Source organism: Trichosurus vulpecula, chromosome 1 (assembly GCF_011100635.1).
Source record: "Trichosurus vulpecula isolate mTriVul1 chromosome 1, mTriVul1.pri, whole genome shotgun sequence".
In the NCBI taxonomy this organism is placed as follows: domain Eukaryota; kingdom Metazoa; phylum Chordata; class Mammalia; order Diprotodontia; family Phalangeridae; genus Trichosurus; species Trichosurus vulpecula.
In genome coordinates, this window is record NC_050573.1 from 534,541,713 (window position 1) to 534,562,162 (window position 20,450).

General features: G+C 38.1%; 1 protein-coding gene across 1 annotated transcript in view; it reads left to right on the top strand.

Annotated features, from left to right (window-relative positions):
* The window catches only part of PRKAR1B (protein kinase cAMP-dependent type I regulatory subunit beta), a 258,035-nt gene that overhangs the window by 190,601 nt on the left and 46,984 nt on the right, over positions 1-20,450 (top strand). Inside the window, exons 8-9 of the mRNA XM_036741354.1 lie at positions 4,160-4,220; positions 8,771-8,892. Coding sequence (XP_036597249.1) covers positions 4,160-4,220; positions 8,771-8,892 — 183 coding nt within the window. The remainder of the gene's footprint in view (positions 1-4,159; positions 4,221-8,770; positions 8,893-20,450) is intronic.

Below are 20,450 nucleotides of genomic sequence, written 5' to 3' on the forward strand. Positions count from 1 at the left end.
AGGAAGTAGGATCAGAGAGGTTTAGAGACTCGTCCAAGGTCACACAGTTAGTAGATGCCTGAAGCAGGATTTTAAACTCAAGCCTTCTTCACTCAAAGTCCAGAACTCTATTCACTTTTCTCCTTAGCGCCCCCTCGGAGGAGGTATGACTGACGGTCAGGGAAAGCAATATCGAGATTTCTGGGGCTGAATTGTCCTGAAGTCTCGGAGGAGAACTGTACAGAGGAAACTGTGAGGAATATTCAGGGTGAATTTGTTACAATCAAAGGTAGGAGAAATCGAGAGTCAGGGTAGATAATGTTTGATAATAGTTAAGGATTAATGAGAAAGATACCAAATTGTAACAGGGAGTTTATTTTTCAAAACAATTTTAAAACCACGTAATTAGAGCAAGATTTAAAGGAAATGTTTGATTATTATTGAGGTCTATGCAATCATTAACCAGTATCACTAAGGGATTTTGTTCTTCAACAAAAAGCCTAATTAAGTAGGAAAGTTTGCTTAGTCTCTTTTTCCCAATTAATTCTGTCTGTGGGAAATTTAGAGCTGGGGATTATAAGGCTAACCAGGAACTACCATTCACCTCATGGAAGCATATTCTAATTCATAATTCATAATATGGAAGAGGGAGTGAATTCCTACTTTGTAAATCTAAACCCATAAGCAAATATAATATGAGAGTAAAAAGAATTTTTTGTGATTGTTCTTGGTCTCCTTTGGGGGTCATGTATTTCCCTAATATATTATGCATATAATTAAGGTTGAAAAAAAATTCTTGAAAATTTTTGAAGGGAGTTCAAATCTTCCCTTACCTAGAAGCTTTTTTTTTTCTTATCCAAAGCCCGTCCATCCTTCAAGACCCAATCCAAATCTCATCTCCTCCATGAAGCCTTCTCCAATTACTCCTTTCTCTAAATATCAGTGCAGTTCACTAATGGGGGAGACAACAAGTGCACAGATATGTTCAGTTATCGTGGGGGTTAGGGGCACAGTGCCCCGTGAGATTTGGAAAATCCATGTAAAATTTTTTTATTCTCCCTTTATATCAGAGAAGTCTGAATTTTTTCTTTTTCTTTTATGGGCTGTTTATAGTACCTTATTGTAAAATTTGGGTTAAATATTTGGTCATAGGGTGTATGCAGGTCAATATTAAGTAAAAATGCTGCATGAAAAAGAAATTTTAAAAATGAAACTTTAACTTTTTACTTATTTTAACTTTAAAAAAAGAAATTATGTATATTTATGGTATTAAAGATAAAATATATTATTATACAATATTGTGCCCATATTTTATGCATTTCTGACTTTCCGAACTTTTTCTGTGGCATCTACTGGCCTTCCAGTGTCATTTATAGCTTCTGCAAAACTCCCCAAAAATTCTCATTTAATTTCTCATGCTGGCTGGTGCTATATCAAAACCACAATGGGGAAAGGCATGATGTGTAAGATATAACTGTACAAACAAGCTAGAGGGAAGGCATAGAATCTAGAGGAGTTGGGAAGAGTTTCCTGTAGAGGATGGAATTTTAGTTGGGATTTAAAGGGATTCGAGGAAAGGGCAGGGGTAGAGTTGGGAAGGGAGAGTACTGTAGGCATGGGAGTCAGCCAGAGAAAATTCCCAGAGCCAAGAGGTGGAGTGTCTTGTTTGTAGGACAACCCAGAAGCCAACATTACTGGATCGAAGAGTCTGTGGTGGGGAGTAGGGCATAAGAAGACTGGAAAGGTAGAAGGAGACAAGGTTATGAAAAGCTTTGAATGTCAAAAACGGATTTTGTTTGGAGGAAATAGGGAGCCACTGGAGTTTATTGAGTAGGGATGGCATAGTTGTTCCTTTGTTTTAGGAAAATCACTTTGGTGGCTGAATGGAGGATAGATTGGAATTAGGAGAAACTTGAGGCAGGCAGACCCACCAGCAAGCTATTTGCAATAATCAAGGAGTGAGGTGATGAGGGCCTGTACTAGAGTGGTGGCAGTGACTGAGGAGACAAAGATATTGCAAAGGTGAAATTCGAAGGCCTTGGCAACAGCTTGAATATAGGGGAATAAGAGATGGTGAGGAATCCAGAATGACTTCTAGGTTGTAAGCCTGAGGAACTAAGGGGATGGCATTGCCCTCTCTAGTAATAGGGAAAGTAGGAGGTGGTGGGGTTTAGGGAGAAAGATAATGAGTTCTGTTTTGGACATACTGAGTTTAAGATGACTACTGGACATACAATTCAAGATGTCTGAAAGGAAGTTGGAGCTGTGAAATTGGAGGTCAGCAGAAAGACAGGGAGAAGTAGATTTGAGAACCTCTTTCTTTTATCAATGAGCATTTATTAAACGTCTATTGTGTGACAGACACTGGGTATACTGTAACAACAATGTTACTTGCAGCTGCTGTGGGGTGTGTAAGGCCAATAACACCAGCACACAGGAGGGCTGCTAGCATAGTTTCTTTGATCTGCTTTTCTAAGGAAAGCAATTTTAAGGGGTTTACAATCTCACTTTAATTAAACATACATATATCATTCACTTAGTTCAGGGGAAAAAGTCAGCACCCCAGACTTCAGAGAAAACACAAACAGAAATTACAAGCAGAAATCAGCAGGCAGAGCTTCTGTCTGTCCATAGCAATACATACATAGTCACCAGAGAGAGAAGCACCAACATCTGGGCTTTCAAAGCTAGGGGGACTCCTTAATGGCTTCCCAGAGTCTCATCTGGCCAAGTCACAGGAACACTCTTCCAATGAGTGAGCCCCCAAAACAAAATGCTAACATCAGAGTATATATACACACTTCTTTAGGGTCAGAAGGCATCACAACCACGTGACTCAAACTCATGCAACTTAGGCTTTCTTGTGACCTAAGCAGGTCATAAAAGACTCTTGATTCAATCAAAGACGCTTGATTGGAACAAAGGCAAGATTCAATCAAAGGCACTTGATTGCCCCAGTGCTGAGAAGCATTCCAAAAGAAAAAACATCAAAAAGTCCCACACTGCTTGCCATTACAGATACAAAGACCAGAAATGGATCATTCCTTGCCATCCAAGAGCTTAGATTCTATGAGTAAAGACAAGATGCACATTTACAATCATATACAGAATAAACACAAAATAAACGAGGTAATTTAAGGGATGGAGCGCTAGCAGCTAAGGGGATCAAAAAAAGCCTAAAGGGGCACTTTTATGTAAGAAAATACTATTTATGATAGGTAGCTGAGTTGTTGCCATTGTGGGCAGAGTTATTGCCAAGGGTCCTCAAACCCATATGTAAACTACACATTGTCATTTTGTTATTTTGATCTTTATTTAGCTCTAACAAAATATGCGGTGTGACTCCAGATAATAAATAAGGAAACACACCTTCTGCAGACTGAATAAATAATATGTCTCACGCATATATGTATGACTAATTTTAAAATTTATGTGGATGCTGTTGTGATTAGGAAAATACAAATTCTTTTAAAAGCATTCTTGAATTCAGAGTCAAATTTGTCCTTGGGTATTTTCTCAAATAATAGATGCTTATAATAAATTGCAATCATGGGAAGGTTGGTGAAATTTTTTCCATGTGAAAAAGAATCCTCATGTTAAAGCAGTTGAGTACTACTGTAAGGCTATGTCATATAATCAACAATATCTCATGACTCTGGGGATGCTAGTCCTTAGCGTTCTTCCTTATTTTAAAGAAGGAAAAACTATGGCAAAAGACTTGTCCAAAGTCACATTCATTGGTGGAAGGGAGCCTGGTACCCAGATTCCTGATTTGTACACCAAAATATTTTGCCTTCATTACCTTCATTTTGGGAATGATGATGCTTTTAAAATTCTAACAAAACCAGACCAATTCAATAAATATTAATTAAGTGGCTGCTAGGTGCTGGGGTTTGAAAAGCAAAAATGAAATAGCCCCTACCCTGAAGGAACTTTTGTTCATCATGTCAAATTATACTTAACTCTGTCCATTAACAATTGTGATGCTCTTTTAAGCAGTGCTTAAAATTCATTGTAAAAGAATGGATCACAATTTGAACAGGGGAAAATAGAGCCCTGGGCTGCTTTTACTGTCTATGCCATACAGCTAAAAATCAAAATGTTGTTTTAATAAGTGACAAAATATTAGATACTATGCCCCACCGCCTTAGATCTCTGTGTTTTTCTTTCTCTTAAACAGGGCAGCACTCTAAGAAAACGGAAGATGTATGAGGAATTCCTGAGCAAAGTCTCCATCTTGGGTCAGTTGCCTTTTTTATTCCAGTCTCCGTCATGCATGGTTGCTTGAGTTATTAGATGACTAAATCATTCCTTGTATCTTCTGTCTGGCTGCCATTTTGTTCATTTGATTCTGTCTGAAAAGCAGTTTCAAAGGATTATTTGATTATGAGTCTGGGTGTCATACTAGGAAAGTAATTTGCTTTCTGGCTGGCAAATGAGAGAGGATTCTCTCCCCGTCATCCCCCCTCCTCCCTCCCTCGCCCCCAGTAGTTTCTGATTTTTTTCTAATAGTTTTTCTGTAGTTTTCATTGTTCTCAATTTGTACTCTCATATGCACCATTTTTTTTCCTTCCCTTAATATGGTGTAGTGGAAAGATCACTGGCTGGAGAGTCAGAGGATATAGGTTCAAATCCTATCTCTATTGCTTACTACCTGTGTGACCTTGGAAAATCACATATTTTCTGGGCCTCCGTTTCCTTAATTGTAAAACTGGACTAGATGACTTCTCAGCCCCTAACATCTGTGATCTTATGATCTTTTTCATGTAGTGTTATCCAGTAATTACAATGTTAGCTAAGTATACTTCAGTATGTTAGTGTTAATGACCTAACATAGTCGACAACTTCCCATGTATCCATTTTATCTCCAGAGGTGTCAAAAAATTTTGGTTATGAGAATCTGGGGGGAGAAATAAGCCCGATTCTCAATGTGAGTAAGTTGTTGCTGTCTAAATCAAAGGTATCAAACTTACAAGAGGCCATATAAACCTGGAACCAGATTAAAATGTAAATGGGAAATGTTTACCAAAATAAATAAAAATACACTACATAGATAATGTTAATTTGTGGCTCTCTGTTTGACCCTACTGGTCTAGATGATCTGCAAAAAGGCTTCCAATTTTAAAATTCTAAGTAAAAATCCATGCAAATTGGAAACCTAGCCTACTGCATTGATCCTACATTTCTGCAATAAATATGTTTTCTACAACCAATCCATTTCCTTGTCTCGATTGTCATCCCAATATCCCATCTGCTTTTGAGGTAGTTCCTTAGCCCAAAAGTGAGTTTTTCCTGTTACTTTAACTATAAATTTTTCCCTCTTGATTAACTGAGCCTTTCTCACAGCAAATTGCTTTGCAGTAAAAGGCTTTTAGAAAGGTGGCTAAATGTAGCAATTACAGAATATTGTTTTCAGCTTCCTACATTCTTCCAAGTGAAATGGTAGAGCCTCCTGCTAAGATGAAGATTTGAAGGTCATAGATCTAGAGCTGGAAGGGGCCTCAGAAGCCATCTATTCTAACTCCTGTGGCTCAGATTGGTGAAATGACTTAAGTCACAGCTCTTAAGTAGAAGAGCTGGGATTTGACCATGCACTCTTGACTCCAAGGCCCCAAACCCTTTCCACTGTGCCAACTGCCTAGTGTACCTTCTCTGAATAATTGTGCAATAAACTAGGGAACACCCAAGTCCCAAATGGGCAGAGCACCCCCCTTTTATTCCTTTTTAAAGTCTTTTAGCTTTTATACTCCTGTCAGACATTCTTAAAACATCTGTTCAACTTCATGCCATGGTATTCTGTTTGTCCTTTGATTAATGTGATAGTCACAAAATATGGACTTGTCCCTGATGGCCTTTAGTAGGAAAAACAACAAACTGCTAATCCTTCCCTGATCAATCACCTTTGAGAGAACAAAAGGCCAGCCATTAAGTGGACAGTGTTGGACAATAGAAGGAAAGGCTCTCCTGTGTAGGAAGCATTCTGATCATATTTCAGTTGGCAAATCTCACCCTCACAGATTATATGCTGAAGATCTACTCTAAAATGCTTAATTTCACACATTTTGCATTGAAAGTTTTGGTAGCATATTCATGAAAAGAAAATTTGTTTTTTTGTTGTTGTTGGAAAGATTAATCCCTATCCCTGAGAAGAGAAGGAGCCTGAAATGTAATTGAACTTCTGGATGTCTCTCTTTAAGAAATTAGCAATTACATGAATTGTGAATGTGCCGAATTTCATATTAAATTAATAATTTAGCAGTGCTTAGTTTCAAGCCAAATATAAGTGCTTTTCCCCTTCTCTTCCCCTCCCTCCCCATCCTTGGCTTAATTTAAATTTGAACATAACTTGCCTTCCAAAACTCAGAATGCCAATTAGGCCGAATTATGCCAAGGAACTTTCCTTAACTAAGCTGCACCTGCCTTTATTATGTATCACCTCATTGCTGAAATGTTGAAAATGAACTTTTTAAGAAAGTATTTATTAAAAACTGAATTTTCTTTAGCCTCAGATTGTTGGGTGTGGTCTAGTCCTGAGATTCCTAAATCTAGCAGATTGTCAGCCTTTAGGGTACTGGTTATTTGGAGGTTTCCTGAATTTAGCTGAAAATGCAAAAAAAATACCTCACCTGACAACTGTATATTTAAAGAATAGCTTTAGATTCATTTGACATTTGAGAAATTCAGGTGAATAAATTTGATGAGACCCTTTCCTTTTCTTGTGATTTCATCACACCAGCTCTTTGATAAAGAGATTTATTTGGGAAGTGACAAAGCTCTCTGGTTCCACATTTGTTTTCCACCCAATTTTTTTATGGCAATTGAGACCTGTTACTTCTGACATTGAAAAATAAACATTACAACTGTGAAGCTACTTGGTTCTTTACAAACATAGAAAGGGCTATTTAATTTTAAGGGTAAATAAGACATTTTTTCGCCAAAATACCAGATTTGTTCATTTTCTCTTAAGTCTTTTCCCCAAAAACACAGACTGTAGTTTGCAATTAAATAATTCAAGTGTCTTTTGAATGAGCATCTTTCTCAAGGTGTTCTTGCATAATTTGGGCATGATTGAGTACTTCAGCATTCAGAATTACTGAGTACTGTTTGTACACAACAGAAGCAAATTGGTTAAGTAGCTTCCCCCTCCCCCCATTAAAAAAAATAATCTTGATTGAAATGACATTGCTCATTTGCACAACAACTACAAAATTGTTTAGGTTCTTGAATAGAAACCAGCTGTTCATCTTTTCCTTCTATGCACCATGGCATGGTTTTTGAAAGCTCTTTACCAGCTCTCAATGTTGCAAGAAGAGATTCCCTCATTAACCCAATTCTAAATACATTGCTTTACCTTTTATTTTTAGCAGCTGCCCTAAATAAGTGACATCAGATAAGTACAGGCCAGGGTTGAATAAAAATTTCTTTGCCCCCAAAGGGAAACCGGATGATTAATCAAGCATTTATTTTTTTCTTATAAAAGAGTAGATTGTGTTTATTCCATGGAGGTGGGGTGGGGGACTAAGGATGATGGTGGAGGAGGAAGAGGGAGTGCATAGAGTGCAGGGAGAGATAGTTTGTCGAGGGGGGCGGGGGAGTAATCCTGAATTTTTAGAAGCATTGCTGGAAGATTAAAATTAGCACAGTAATTGTTTTGACCTTAAAGGTTTATAAAGTGTAGTTAGTATTCAGAAAGGCAGCCTGGGCAAGAGTGCATAGAGGGCCATCCTTGAATTCAGGAAGTTCTGGGTTCAAAATCTGCATCTAGCACATATCAATTGTATAACTGTAGACAAGTCACTTAAACCTAACTCTGTAAGGTTATGAATTACATTTCACATGATTCATTTCATTGATCACAGTTCTTCTCCATAACTTGACTAGTGTGTAAATTAATTCAATGCGAAGTTATACGTGGAAGCTATATGGGATTCCATGCCGTCTTGGGGAGGGACGGGGGGAGGGAGGGAAGAAAATCTGGAACTCAAAATTATGTAGAACCGTGTGTTGTAAACTAAAAATAAAATATATATATACATAAAAAGAAATAATAAATGACTTTAGCAAAGTTGCAGGACATGAAATAAACCCCCCCCCCAAAAAAGATTTATGAATTACAGATGAGTTGTCTATCTCAATTGGTGGAGGGAATTTCTACACTAAAAGGGGTGTACATAGAACTGCTACAGAAATAAAATTATATATTCTGTGATGGTTAGTGATATTTCTTAATGGATACTCGTTCCAATAAAGGAATCAAATGAATCCAACAGCCATAGTACTTGGATGTAATTTCATTGCATGTAAATGTTTGTGCCGACCTTTTCTTTTGAAGATAAGGCAAGTAACATTTTTTTCTAAACTGACCTGCAGTTCCACAGACTCCATCTTCTTAGTATCTGTGTTAAGTTCATTTCATTCTTGAGAATAGTTACTGCTTTTAAACCATATCTACCTGCTAAAGATTAAGTTCGAATCCTTTGCTTCAAGCATCCAAGTTAATTAAAAAATATTTGGGCCTTAAGAGTACAAAAGAACTGGAAAATTCACTTTTTGTGTCCTTGTGCTTTATTCATTTTTTTCCTCCCTGCAAAGATTAATCATTGCAGAGCTAACATTCTTCATGTTTTCCGAGAATGTTCTGAGAAAAAAGGCGGAAAAAAAAAGCCTGCCTTTGAGCTTTGCAACTGCTAAAAGTTATAAAAGAAGCATTTTGCCATTATCCCTAGTGACTGAATTCCATAGCAAATCAGACATTTCCATCATGAAAGTTTTATTGTCTCTAAATCTTCAGAATCACTGGATAAGTGGGAACGACTGACAGTGGCTGATGCATTGGAACCTGTCCAGTTTGAAGATGGAGAAAAAATTGTGGTTCAGGGACAACCAGGGGATGACTTTTTCATCATTACCGAGGTGAGTCCTGTGCTGGATGGTTGCATTTAGGTGGTATTCTTACAAGCAATATAACGATGAAACAAATCTTGTTATATCTTCTTCCTGTGGACCTTATATGGAAGAGAGAATGGGAAATTGTGGATACCACTAGTGAAGGGGCAGTTCGGTGGCATGGTAGATAGAGCACCAGCCCTGGAGTCAGGAGGACCTGAGTTCAAATCTGTCCTCAGACACTTACTAGTTACGTGACCCTGGGCAAGTCACCTAACCCCAGTTTCCTCCCTGCTAAAATCAAAATGATACGTAATTGTGTCATTGTATACAACTGTATATATTGATACAATTGTATCATAATACATACATACAAAAATGGTACATAATTGTGTGTATAAGGAGAAATATCTTTAATTCTTGGGCACACTGAAGTATCTTGGGTGCAAATGAAAAATAAAGTGAGAGGCAGTGTGCCATAGTGGATAGAGAGCCAGCCTCAAATCAGAAACACCTGCACTCAAGTCCTGCCTTTGACCATGTAGTCTTGAGCAAGTCATCTTAACCTTGTGTTAGTCGAAGGCACTCATCTAAGCCTATGGGATTCACAGCAGTGATGATCTGTGCTGATGATGTGTTTCTTCCCCGGGAGTTCCCTATACCAATGAAATCATGGGTCTGAACCTATATCTTCTTTCCCTGAAAAACTTTAAAAATGGCAACTTATAGGATCTAGAAATGGGAGGGACAGTAATGACCATCTGATCAAACCCCATTTTCCAGTTCCTGAAACTGAGTCTTGCCCAAGGTCACACAGCCAATAAAGGTCTGAGGACAGATTTGAACTCAGGAAGAGGAGATTTCCTGAATCTAGGCCCAATGCTTCATCCACTGCACCACCTAGATGCCCCATTATGATGAAGGAACTGGCATCCAAAGAGGAAAATAGATTTACTGAGATCAGATAGCTAATGAGGAAATTGCAGAAGTGGAATTTCAACCCAGGTCTTCTTTCTCTAAATCTGGTATTTGTCTCCAGTACCACGCTGACACACAAACTTTACTTGTCAAAGAGACAGGGACTTTTTTTTTTAAGGTAACGTGCATGACTTAAAAGGAATAGTGCATGATAGACCATGTCCATATCTTGCTATCAGCCCAAGCCTCAGCAGCTGTCTTGAGAAGGGGATAGGAGAAGGGAAAGAAACCTTTGGTAACTGTTTGTACATCTTGCCAATTTTCCACACTGGATTTGATGGATAAGAAAATCCCATTTTCCTCTTTAAAAGGTGCCTGAGACTTTCTGTAGGAAAGAATGAAAACCACCTAGTAACTAGTTCTTTTGTGTCTAGCAGATGAAGGAGTAAGTAAAGTCTAGAATGATAGCATTTGGAACAAACCCTTGTTCTTCCAAAAGGTTGTGCTTCAGTTTCATTTGTATTCTTTGAGAGAAGGAGAGGAAGGGAGGGAGAGACTGGGAGAGATAGAGACAGAGAGAGAGATGTAGAGAGAGGGAGACAGAGAGAGGAGAGAGACAGAGAGAGAGGTAAGAGAAACAGAGAGGAGAAAGAGACAGAGAGTGAGAAAAAGAGAGAGAGGGAGATAGAGAAACAAAAGAGAGAAAGAAGAGAGAAACAGTGAGGGACAGAGAGCTACAGAAAGATAAGAGAAAGGAGAGAGGAGAGAAGATGGAGAGAGAGAGGAGAGAGATAAAGACAGAGAGACAGAAAGAGGAGGAAGAAGAGGAGGGGGAGAGAGAGCTGGAGAAAAAAGAAAGAAAAGAGGAGAGACAGAGAGGAGAGAAAAATGGAGAAAGAGGAGAGAGAAGAAAGACAAAGAAAAAAGAGGAGCAGAGAGAGAAAAATAGAGAGTCAGAGTGGAGAGAAAAGGGGAAAGAAAAAAGATAAAGACACACACACACACACACACTGAGAGAGAACATTTATTAAACATTTACTGTGTGCCAGACACTATGCTAAACACTGGGGATACAAATACAAGCTAACAAGGTATACACTCAAAGAGTTTGTATTCTGAAGGGGAGAGATAACAGATTAAGGGGAAGTGGAAATCAGGCAGTGGGAGGAAAGGTGGTTGTTGAGAAAGAAAAGAAGTTGTCTTGAGAGTCAAGTCATGAGTGAAGTAAAGTATGGCTAGGGCCCCCCTTAAATAGTAGTCTCATCATGTGGTCAATAATCAGGAGAGTGGGGCTGCTGGGCAGAAGTTTCTTCAGGGTGGGAAGGTGGTTATTGAAGAGGAGAAGGAAGAGAAACAAGCTTTACTATGCCAATATGTTAATATTCCTATAGTCCTTCCTTATTTGCTATATTTTTTAAAGATTAAAAACAATCTTATGTTCACATTGTACCTTTGGCCTTATGCAGTCTTAAAACTTTTTTCTCCTTCAGATGAAAAGGAGTATAAGTTATACATAATTAGAAAGATTTCCCAACTTCTTCTGTTGAAATCCTTTCACTTCCTGGTGAAATATACCAAGCAGGGGAAAAGAAAATCTTCCAGGGTTTCATATTGCCTACAGAGTTAAAAATCAAACTCCTTAGTCTGGCATTCAAAGCCTTCCGCATCTGGCATTACTCTAGCTTTCTTGCTATACTGTGTGATGCTTTGGCCAAACTGAACTACTCTTTAATCTCCAATAACACCTCGTGTAGTTTTTCATCTCCGTCTCTTTGCTCTCAATGTCTTCCTCTTCATCTGATGAATCCCTACGCATCCTTTAAAGACTAACTTAAATATTGCCCCCCTCTATGAAGTCTTGTGAGCTTCTTCCTTCCATAGCATTTTAATTCAAAGATTTTTCCTCATCAACAACTCCCCTTCTTATCTTGGTTGCATTAATTTTATTCATATAAAAGCTTTTCAGTTTCATGGGCTCATGTTTGTTTATTTATTTTTGGGTGATTGCCTCCATCTTTTGTTTGATTATTAATTCTCCCTTTAAGACACAGCTATGAAAAAAAAGACACAGCTATGAAAGGTGCCTGACTTGGTTCTATATCACGTTACAGTTTGTTTTATAACTCTCTAAAATACTTCTATTATATTGTACTTAATCTGTAATTTTCATGTGGGCAAGAACTGTCTTATGAAGATTTTATAGCTTCCTCAACTTAGCATAGTACTCTGTACACAGTAGGCACTTTGAAAATGGTGGCTCAGTGTCAAATGGATGAAAACGTAGAAATCAGTAACCCTAAATGTGAGATTTCGTTAATATAACCAAATTTAGCACCAACATTCTTGGAGAAGAAAGAAAAAATGACTGAGATCTTTGAGGAACCCAGCATACCTAACCTTTTGAGTTTCATTTGAAAACACTGGCTAGAAGACACCATTATATGTGCCTGTGTGTGTGTGTGTGTGTGTGTGTGTGTGTGTATTTATGCATCTTATGCATCATGAAATTCCACTGATCCCCAAAAAAATATCTCTTTGTTTTATCTTTCCTCCTGGATGCTAAGGTATGCCACTATGAGATTTGAGTTCTCTCATCTTTCTCTTCCATTACTTCCCCACTAGTTGGTGGTGGTAATGAGGAATGAAATATCTAAAAGGAAGAAAGGAAAGGAGAAGGAAAAAAGGGGCAATGAGTTTGGCTAATCCCCAAGCTAGATCATTAGCCCCTGAATAATCAAGGGCTGACTGCAAGTGTTTGTACTGCCTGAATGGATACATGCAGACATTTTGAAGTGGCTGTTTTATGGAGTAGAATTATCTGGGAGTGAGAAGGAGGTGAGGATGCATGGGGAGTACATTAACTTAAACTCACCAGAAGAGCTGATAAATAGCTGCTTAAAAGAAGATTAAAGGAATCCTGGGAGGAGGATGACAAAGGAAAGAAGGAGAAGGGAAGAGAGGTAAGAGGGAAGATTGTCCCAGCCTTTCATTAAGCATATAAGTGGTGCCAGGTGATGGAGCTGCAAGGATTAAAACAAAAATGTGTATTCCTGCCCACAAGGAGCTTAAATTTTCCTGGGTGGGTAGGGGGGCAAATATAGCATGAAAAATCTTGAGAAGTGTTATACATCTCTAGCCTTGGATATCCATTTAACACAAATAAGTTGAAAACTATTATTTTGGTAGGGCAGTGTGGTCTATGAGAAGAAAGAAAAAAAAATCAGTACAGGAATATTACAATTCTAGTCAGGATTATTTATGTCCAAAATGGAAAACTTGTTCCTTTCTTCTGGGTGAGAAGTAAGAATTGGAGAAGAAAAAAATTTGTTTTTTCTCACCTTGATTCAGCAAGGATGTGAAATGAGTTAACTCAGAAAGCTGATGCCTTGAATTCCCTCCAAAAATATAATAATCCATCCTGTGGACAGACTATGGGAAAGGCAGGGTTTCTGTAATTGCTACTTAGGGAGAAGGCCATGATTTAACTTTGAATATTTCTGAAGCTTTTATTCTAGATTTTTAAGGGACTTGTATTTTTATCTCACGAAATATTTTTATAAAGCTAGGAAATAGTCTCTTGAAGGGTGTGTCTACAAAGCCATTTGAAGACATTTCCCAAGGAAACCATTTTCTTTTCCCTTTAGAGACTGCATAGCATTGATTCCTTTCTTCAAATGGTAGATGTAGCCAAATCATAAACCCTGGCTGTGTGTAGACACTACCACAGTATGGCATGTCAGAGCACATTCTCCATATTTCTTTTTACCTGTTCTCATTCTACCTTGTGCTATAATTATTTGTGTATATTATCTTCCCCACTAAGCTATAAGTTCTGTGAGGGCAGGGGCTTTGTCATATTATTCTTTATATCCCCTATGGCTCCTAGTGTACTTTCTTGCACATAGTAGGTATTCGGAACCACAAATCTGGGGGATGCAGCCCTAAAGCAGTCCTTGGGGGAATATTTCTATCACTAAGCACTTTCATCAACCAAAGAGAAAGAACAGATTAATAAATTGTGTAGACAATTAAAAACTAGAAAAATCAACAAATTTCTAGGTATTTGGTAAATTCCATTCAATTCAACGAGCATTTATTAAGCACTTACTGTGTGCAGGGCACTTGCAGGGTGGCGTAGTGGATATATTGTCAGCTTTGGAATCAGGAAGGCCCCACCTCTGATAGATAAAGACTGGACGACCCTTAAAGAATCACAATCTCTCAGTGGCCCAGGCAACTTTCTAAGCGTATATAAACTGCAGAATAAGTGACAACCTGCATTGGTAGAGAGATTTCTAACTGGGAGTTCCAGATGGATAAACAGACAGTTAGCTAGCTAGCTAGATACAGACATACATAAACAGATAGACACACACACATAGATAGTTACAGATGTATGTCTCTATGTATATGTATACCAATGAAATCATAGGTCCGTTTTCCCTCTCTCCATGCCCACCCTCCTACTCCCCCCCCCAAAAAAAGAAAGTACAAGGTATTATACCAGGAATAAATTTATCGAATGAATTTGTGAATTGAACAACTTTACTCGCGTGGTATCGTCGTTCATCATCATCACCTAATCGTTATCTACACTCCTTTATGTACCTAGATAATGTCGTATGATGGAATGGATAAGACAATCCTGATTATTGTGCAGGCTTTGCTGCCTATTTTCTGGGTAAATTTGGACTTAGTCTCCCTGAACCCCAGCTCTCCCACTTGTAAAAGGAAAATAATAATATTTGCTTTTCTTATATCAATCAGATATTAGTAATGGTTTAGGCTGAGCAAGCCTGAATGGGCAAGGCAAATTTGAAAAGCATACAGGCTCCAATCACTTTTTAAAAATTCCTGCTACTCTACAGATTCCTCCCAATATTATTGTTATATTTCCTTTGGCTCTTTGACTAAAGCCTTGTAAACTGAGGGTGCTTCTCCCTCCACCCACAAGCTGAATCTCAGAAAAAAACTCTTGACTTAGGATCAGTACCATTCCAACTTGGCTCCTGTCTTCCTCACTTTCCTTCCCCATCATCTTTTCTGGAAGTGAACTTCCTGGCTGGACTGTGACTCAGATTCAATATTCCTTGCCCCCAGTCCCTCACTGACAGCAGTGAAAAAGGGCTGTGACCTAGGGTGGTTGTGAAAATCACATGAGATAATGTATATAAAATGCTTTGTAAGACATTCAGGTGCCAAATAAATGTCAGCTATTGTTATTATTCCATCAGTTAACAAGCATTAATTAAATACCTACTGTGTGCCAGGCAGTATACTGGAGAACTCAGAATACAGTTGTTTTTTTGTTTTGTTTTGTTTTGGCGAGGCAACCAGGGTTAAGTGACTTGCGGGTCACGTAGCTAGTAAGTGTAAAATGTCTGAGGATGAATTTGACCTCAGGTCCTCCTGACTCCAGGGCTGGTGCTGTATTCACTGCACCACCTAGCTACCCCAGAATCCAATTACAAAGAATGAAGCCATCCCTCTTCTCATAGAATATTACCTAGAAAATAGAAAATTACAATGAAAGGCATAGGTTTTTTTGAATGAATCTTGAAATTAAATGACATATTCTCAATAAAAGGATATCAATAACTCTATTTGGACAATATAAAAAATACTTCAGTCTCCTATCATTGAGACCCAGGGCCTTCTTCCAACTGGGCCAAGGGCTTTGTATGTTAAATATAGTATAATAAAAGTGATTTTTAAAAACAAACACATCTACAATTTCATTGGTCTAATATGTGTCAGAGGCAGGACTTCAATGCATTTCTTCTTGACTCCAAGGCTATGTTTTTATGCACTATACCACTCTATCTCTCTAACTAAAACTGACAATTACAATAATTTCTTATCCTTGTATAGTTTTTCTAGTTTTCAAAGCACAATTCATAGACATTAACTATTATCTGCTCCTCCCAACAACCCCAGGAGGTAGAGAGGGTGGTGGTATTATTCTCATTTTACAGATAAAGAAACTGAGGCTTGGAGAGGTTAAAGCTAGTTGCCCAAGGCAATGTGTTTAGTAAGTGGTAGAGTCAGAAAACCTAGGTTTGAGTACCAGCTCCAAATCTTTCTAACATACTAGTTTAAAATGGGGGGAGGGGCACTAGAGGAGATTGTCCTGGAGGTAGGCATGAGACCAGATAAGTTACTGAGGTAGTAATAAAAAGCTATTATCATTATTATCATTATAAAAGACTTCTAAGTAAAAGTTGTTCAACATGCGATACTTTTCTAAAATCTTTTGAATTTGTGGCTTAAATGTCTACTTGCCACTGGTATGTATGCAGAGAGACGTGGTAACCCCTGAAATGGCAAATGGTTCACACGTATTATTTCTACTGTTAGAATGTAACCTAATACATTTTATGGCACAACAAAAAGCTATACCTTTACTTCAAATACAGTTTAGTCCCCTTGAAAATGTGTATTTCCCCTCTTTATTCTATGATCAACCAAATGTGGTAAGTCACGGTCACACCATAGTAGTTCACAGGAATTAAGACTTTACTTGAAGACTTTCAGTTGTTAAAGTATCTCTAATAGGATTTCAGTTTTAAGAGTTGCTGTTTTATTAGTGGCTATTAAAAATGTCATTGACTACTTGAAAGCAAATGTAGCTCTAAGCTCCTTATTACTGGGTTTCAAACAGGTGTCTTGAGCTGTGATATTTGTATTACTTTATAGTTGTTGTGTTTGTCCTTTGTTTTTGAAGAGGACCATGGCATCAGGGAAATGATGACATGACTTGCAGTTGACTCTGATGACTTTATACTATGGCTTTATATTTGAGACTTTTCTCCATCTACCAGGTGCTATGCCTGCAATTTGGGTAACTGCCACTAGGTGGCTGGTGATGCCTAGATTGTGGTCTCCAGCTTAGATGACCTGTTTCCTGTAGGTGTGGTTACACTGTATCTAGGGTTAAGGGAAGCCAGTGTGCACCAAAAAATAGAATTGAATAAAGGTGGGAAATTTGACCCATAAATTATCCTTTTTAGGGGAATTCATTCGTTCATTCAATCAACAAGCATTTATTAAATGCTGGACTCTTAAAAAAAACAAAAATGAAACAATCTCTGTTTTTGAGGACCTTACACTATATGGCCAGAGACATATAGAGATACACATGCATACATACATACAAATATAAACTGTATTCAAGAGAAATATTCATGAGAAATAAGGTATTTTGATAGTGAGGAACTAGAAGGTAGGGGAGATGAGGAAAGGCCTCACTTAGAAGGGGGATTTTGAGCTAAGTTTTGAAGGAACCTAGGGATTTTGAGAGGTGCCATGGTGAGTGAGGAGGGAGACCATTCCAGGCATGAAGGACCATCAGTGCAAAGATATGCAGCTACATCATTTATTAGTAAAGCTGGAGACAATTTTTGTGTATCCACAGTTTAATAAAAGATGACATTTTTATCTTTATGCACTTCATGCCTTCCCTTTAAGAAGGGAAGAGAAAAAATAAAACCCTTCAGAAGCAAGCCTTGTGTTATAATGACAGCCTGGATGTGTTACTTTTCATACTTTTTGCATTTGGATTTTTTTAAAGCTGCCATTTAGTTTCCAGTTAAAATATATTTTGACTCTAAGATAGATTTTTCTAATCTTTATAGATTCTGCTAAAGTAGAAAATTACCCCACTCCACACAGTCAAACGCTTTTTGGTTGTGCAGACTTTGCCTACCTTGTAGGATGACTATGTTGATGACAGGGACTGATACCCATTGGAATTCAGGCCATTGAGATACCATTGCAACTTAACTTCAGATCTGTCTACTTGGGGGAAGGGGTGTGTGTGTGGGGGGGGAGCTGAATTCTTCATAGCTCTAGGAGGTGGCGTAGTGGCTAGAATGCTGAACTTGGAGTCCAAAGGCCCTGAGTTTGAGTCTTGCTTTGGACACTTAATAGCTGTGTGAGTAAGTCACTCACCTCTCCCAACCTCAGTTTCTTCATCTATAAGATGAGGGTGTTAGACTTGATGGCTTTCAATATCCCTTTCCAGCTCTCCATCTGTCCTATGATTTTGTAGTGTCTGTGGTCAAGGATTCTGGGTGTGTTCAGTACTGTCCCATGCAAATATCTCATTGTGATTATCCCATTTGTAGGATGGAAGCCATTCAAAGTGAGAGAATTTATAGGAGCTTCTTCTATCTGACCAGTCTGGTTCAGCTCCATTCCACCTAATACTTAAAAAAAATTTTTTTGTTGTTGCACAGTATACCTAGAGCCTTCATCACTATCCTTCAATTTTCTTGCTTTCTCGTGCTGATGGATTGGTAAGCCTTGTCCTGATTTTTGGTCAGCAGTTGATACGCTTGCTTAGTTGTGAATATATTGCCCTGCTTTTAATTTTAAAGTAAGTTGTTTTGTCAGCTATTCTTCTCTTTCTCTGCCAGTGACTATTCAAGGGGAAAAAAGCCTCCTCTCAAAAAAAATTAAAATAAAAAAAGCCTCCTCTCTAAAATACTCATAGGTGCAGCCAACTTAGGTAAGCCTTTTAAAATGTCATCTTGTCTCTCATCTCTTTCTTGTTGTTTTGCTCCTCTTCTCTTTGTGTCTTTTTTTTTCTTTTTCTTTTTTCAATTAATTTTTTTAATGGACCAAAGTTTGCTTTCTCTCTTCCACCTTTTGCCAATGGAAAAAAAAAGGAAAAACAAAATCTTTGTAGTAAATATGCATTAGCAAAACAAAACATTCCCACACTCATTGTGTCCAAAAATATGTTTCATTCTTCATCTTAACTCCATCACCTCTCTGTCAGGAGATGGGTGGCATTCTTCAGCATTGGTCCTTTGGAGTCAAGGAATTATACTGATCAGAGATCTTCAGTCTTTCAAAGTTGTTTCTTTTTACTATGTTATTATTTTATAAATTGTTGTCTTGGTTCAGCTCACCACTCTGCATTAGTTCATATGTCTTCTCAGGTTTCTCTGAAACCGTCCCATTCATCATCTGTCACACCATAAACTTTCTTTACATTTATATGCCATAACTTGTTTGGCCATCCCCCATTTGATGGGCACCTTCTTAGTTTCCAGTATTTTACCACTATAAAAAAAGCTGCTATAATTATTTTTGCATATATCCTTTGTGCCCTTTTAATCCTATCTTGCATCTCTGATGGTGATCAATTGGCTTCTGAGTTAAACCTAAGAATTTTTAAAAATATATTTTTATTTTTTCTCCCAATTACATGTAAAAACAAATTTTAACATTTTAAAAAAAGTTTTGAGTTCCAAATTGTAGCCTTCCCTCCTCCTGCCCTGAGATGTAAAGATGGTAAACATGGAATTTTTTTTTTTGTTCCAGACCTGTAATTTTGTTGATATAAGGGAGCTGAGGAGGAAAGTTCCTCTACTAAATTAGATCAGTAACTTCCTGATAGCTTCTAGTCTTTTGGAGTTGCTTAGGGGGAACTAAGAGGTTTCAGGGTTATATAACCAATATGTGTCAGGGGGAAATTTGAACTCATAACTCCAAGACCAGGGCTTTATTCACTATGCCAGGCTGTGTCTTGATCATGAAATAAGACTGATATACTCTAGAGATGAAGGTCTTCTAGATATCTTTTTACCCTTACTGCTTTTCAGATTTGATTCTCCATCATGTTTGGTTTGGTTCTTGAATAAGTGTTAAAGAATCGCAGTGATTCAGCATCCCTGCCTTAGAGATAATAGATGTAGAAAACTGTTCAGAAATTTACCAAGTCATTAGTACCATCTATCCAGCCAGAATGGACACAGACTTTATCCTTTTGTCTCTATGTCCAAGTCCTCTTTTTGAGTAATTCAGAGATACCTTAAGGAGCATCTTAAAAGGAAATGTTAGCCAGAAGAAGGGAGGGTACAAGATAGATGCCTGCTCTGCTTTGGAGTTCCAATACCATGACTTTCTGACATTCTTCCTATAGGACTTGTTCCCTCCTAGGGGACGAAGCTGTAGAGTAAGCCTCTTTCTGTTGGCTCACACCAGCTGTCTTTGAAACTGTTCATGATTTGCCAACCCCTCTGAAACCTGATCCCCAAAGGTCTTGGAAAGTATGCTTGGCAGGCCAGAGCAGAAGCACCCCTTTTCCTGGCCTGATGCTTGTTATTAGGAGTCCAAGGAAAAAGAGGAATAGAAATACCACATGGTTAGAAAGTCCGTGATGTCCATAACAGCTGTGCTGTCTCATAAGAGTTAGCATTTTTCTCTTTGCATGGAATCCACCTCCAACAAGACCCTACCTATGTAGAGAGAGTTGGCCAGTGTCTTTGTCAAAGGTCTTTTCCTCTGGCTTGCAAAACACATAAGTTTTGAAGGCATTTAGATTAGTAACTGTGGAATTTATAATTGCTTGCTAGGAAAATGCTTTTTAAAAAAGCCCACAACAATCCATTTCTATTATGCTTTAATGTTTAAAAATCACTCTTCTTACAACAACTAATTGTGAAAGATAGTCATATGTTCATTTCATAGCCAGGGAAACTGAGACATGGAAAAATGAAGTTATCTTCCCATGATCTTGCCTTCCAACTTCAAGTCTAATGTTCTTCCGTCATAACCTGTCCTCTTCCTACCTTTCCAGTCTTCTTACACCTTACTCCCCTCTGTTCTGCAATCCAATGACACTGTCCTCCTTGTTGCTTTTTCCATGTGACACTACT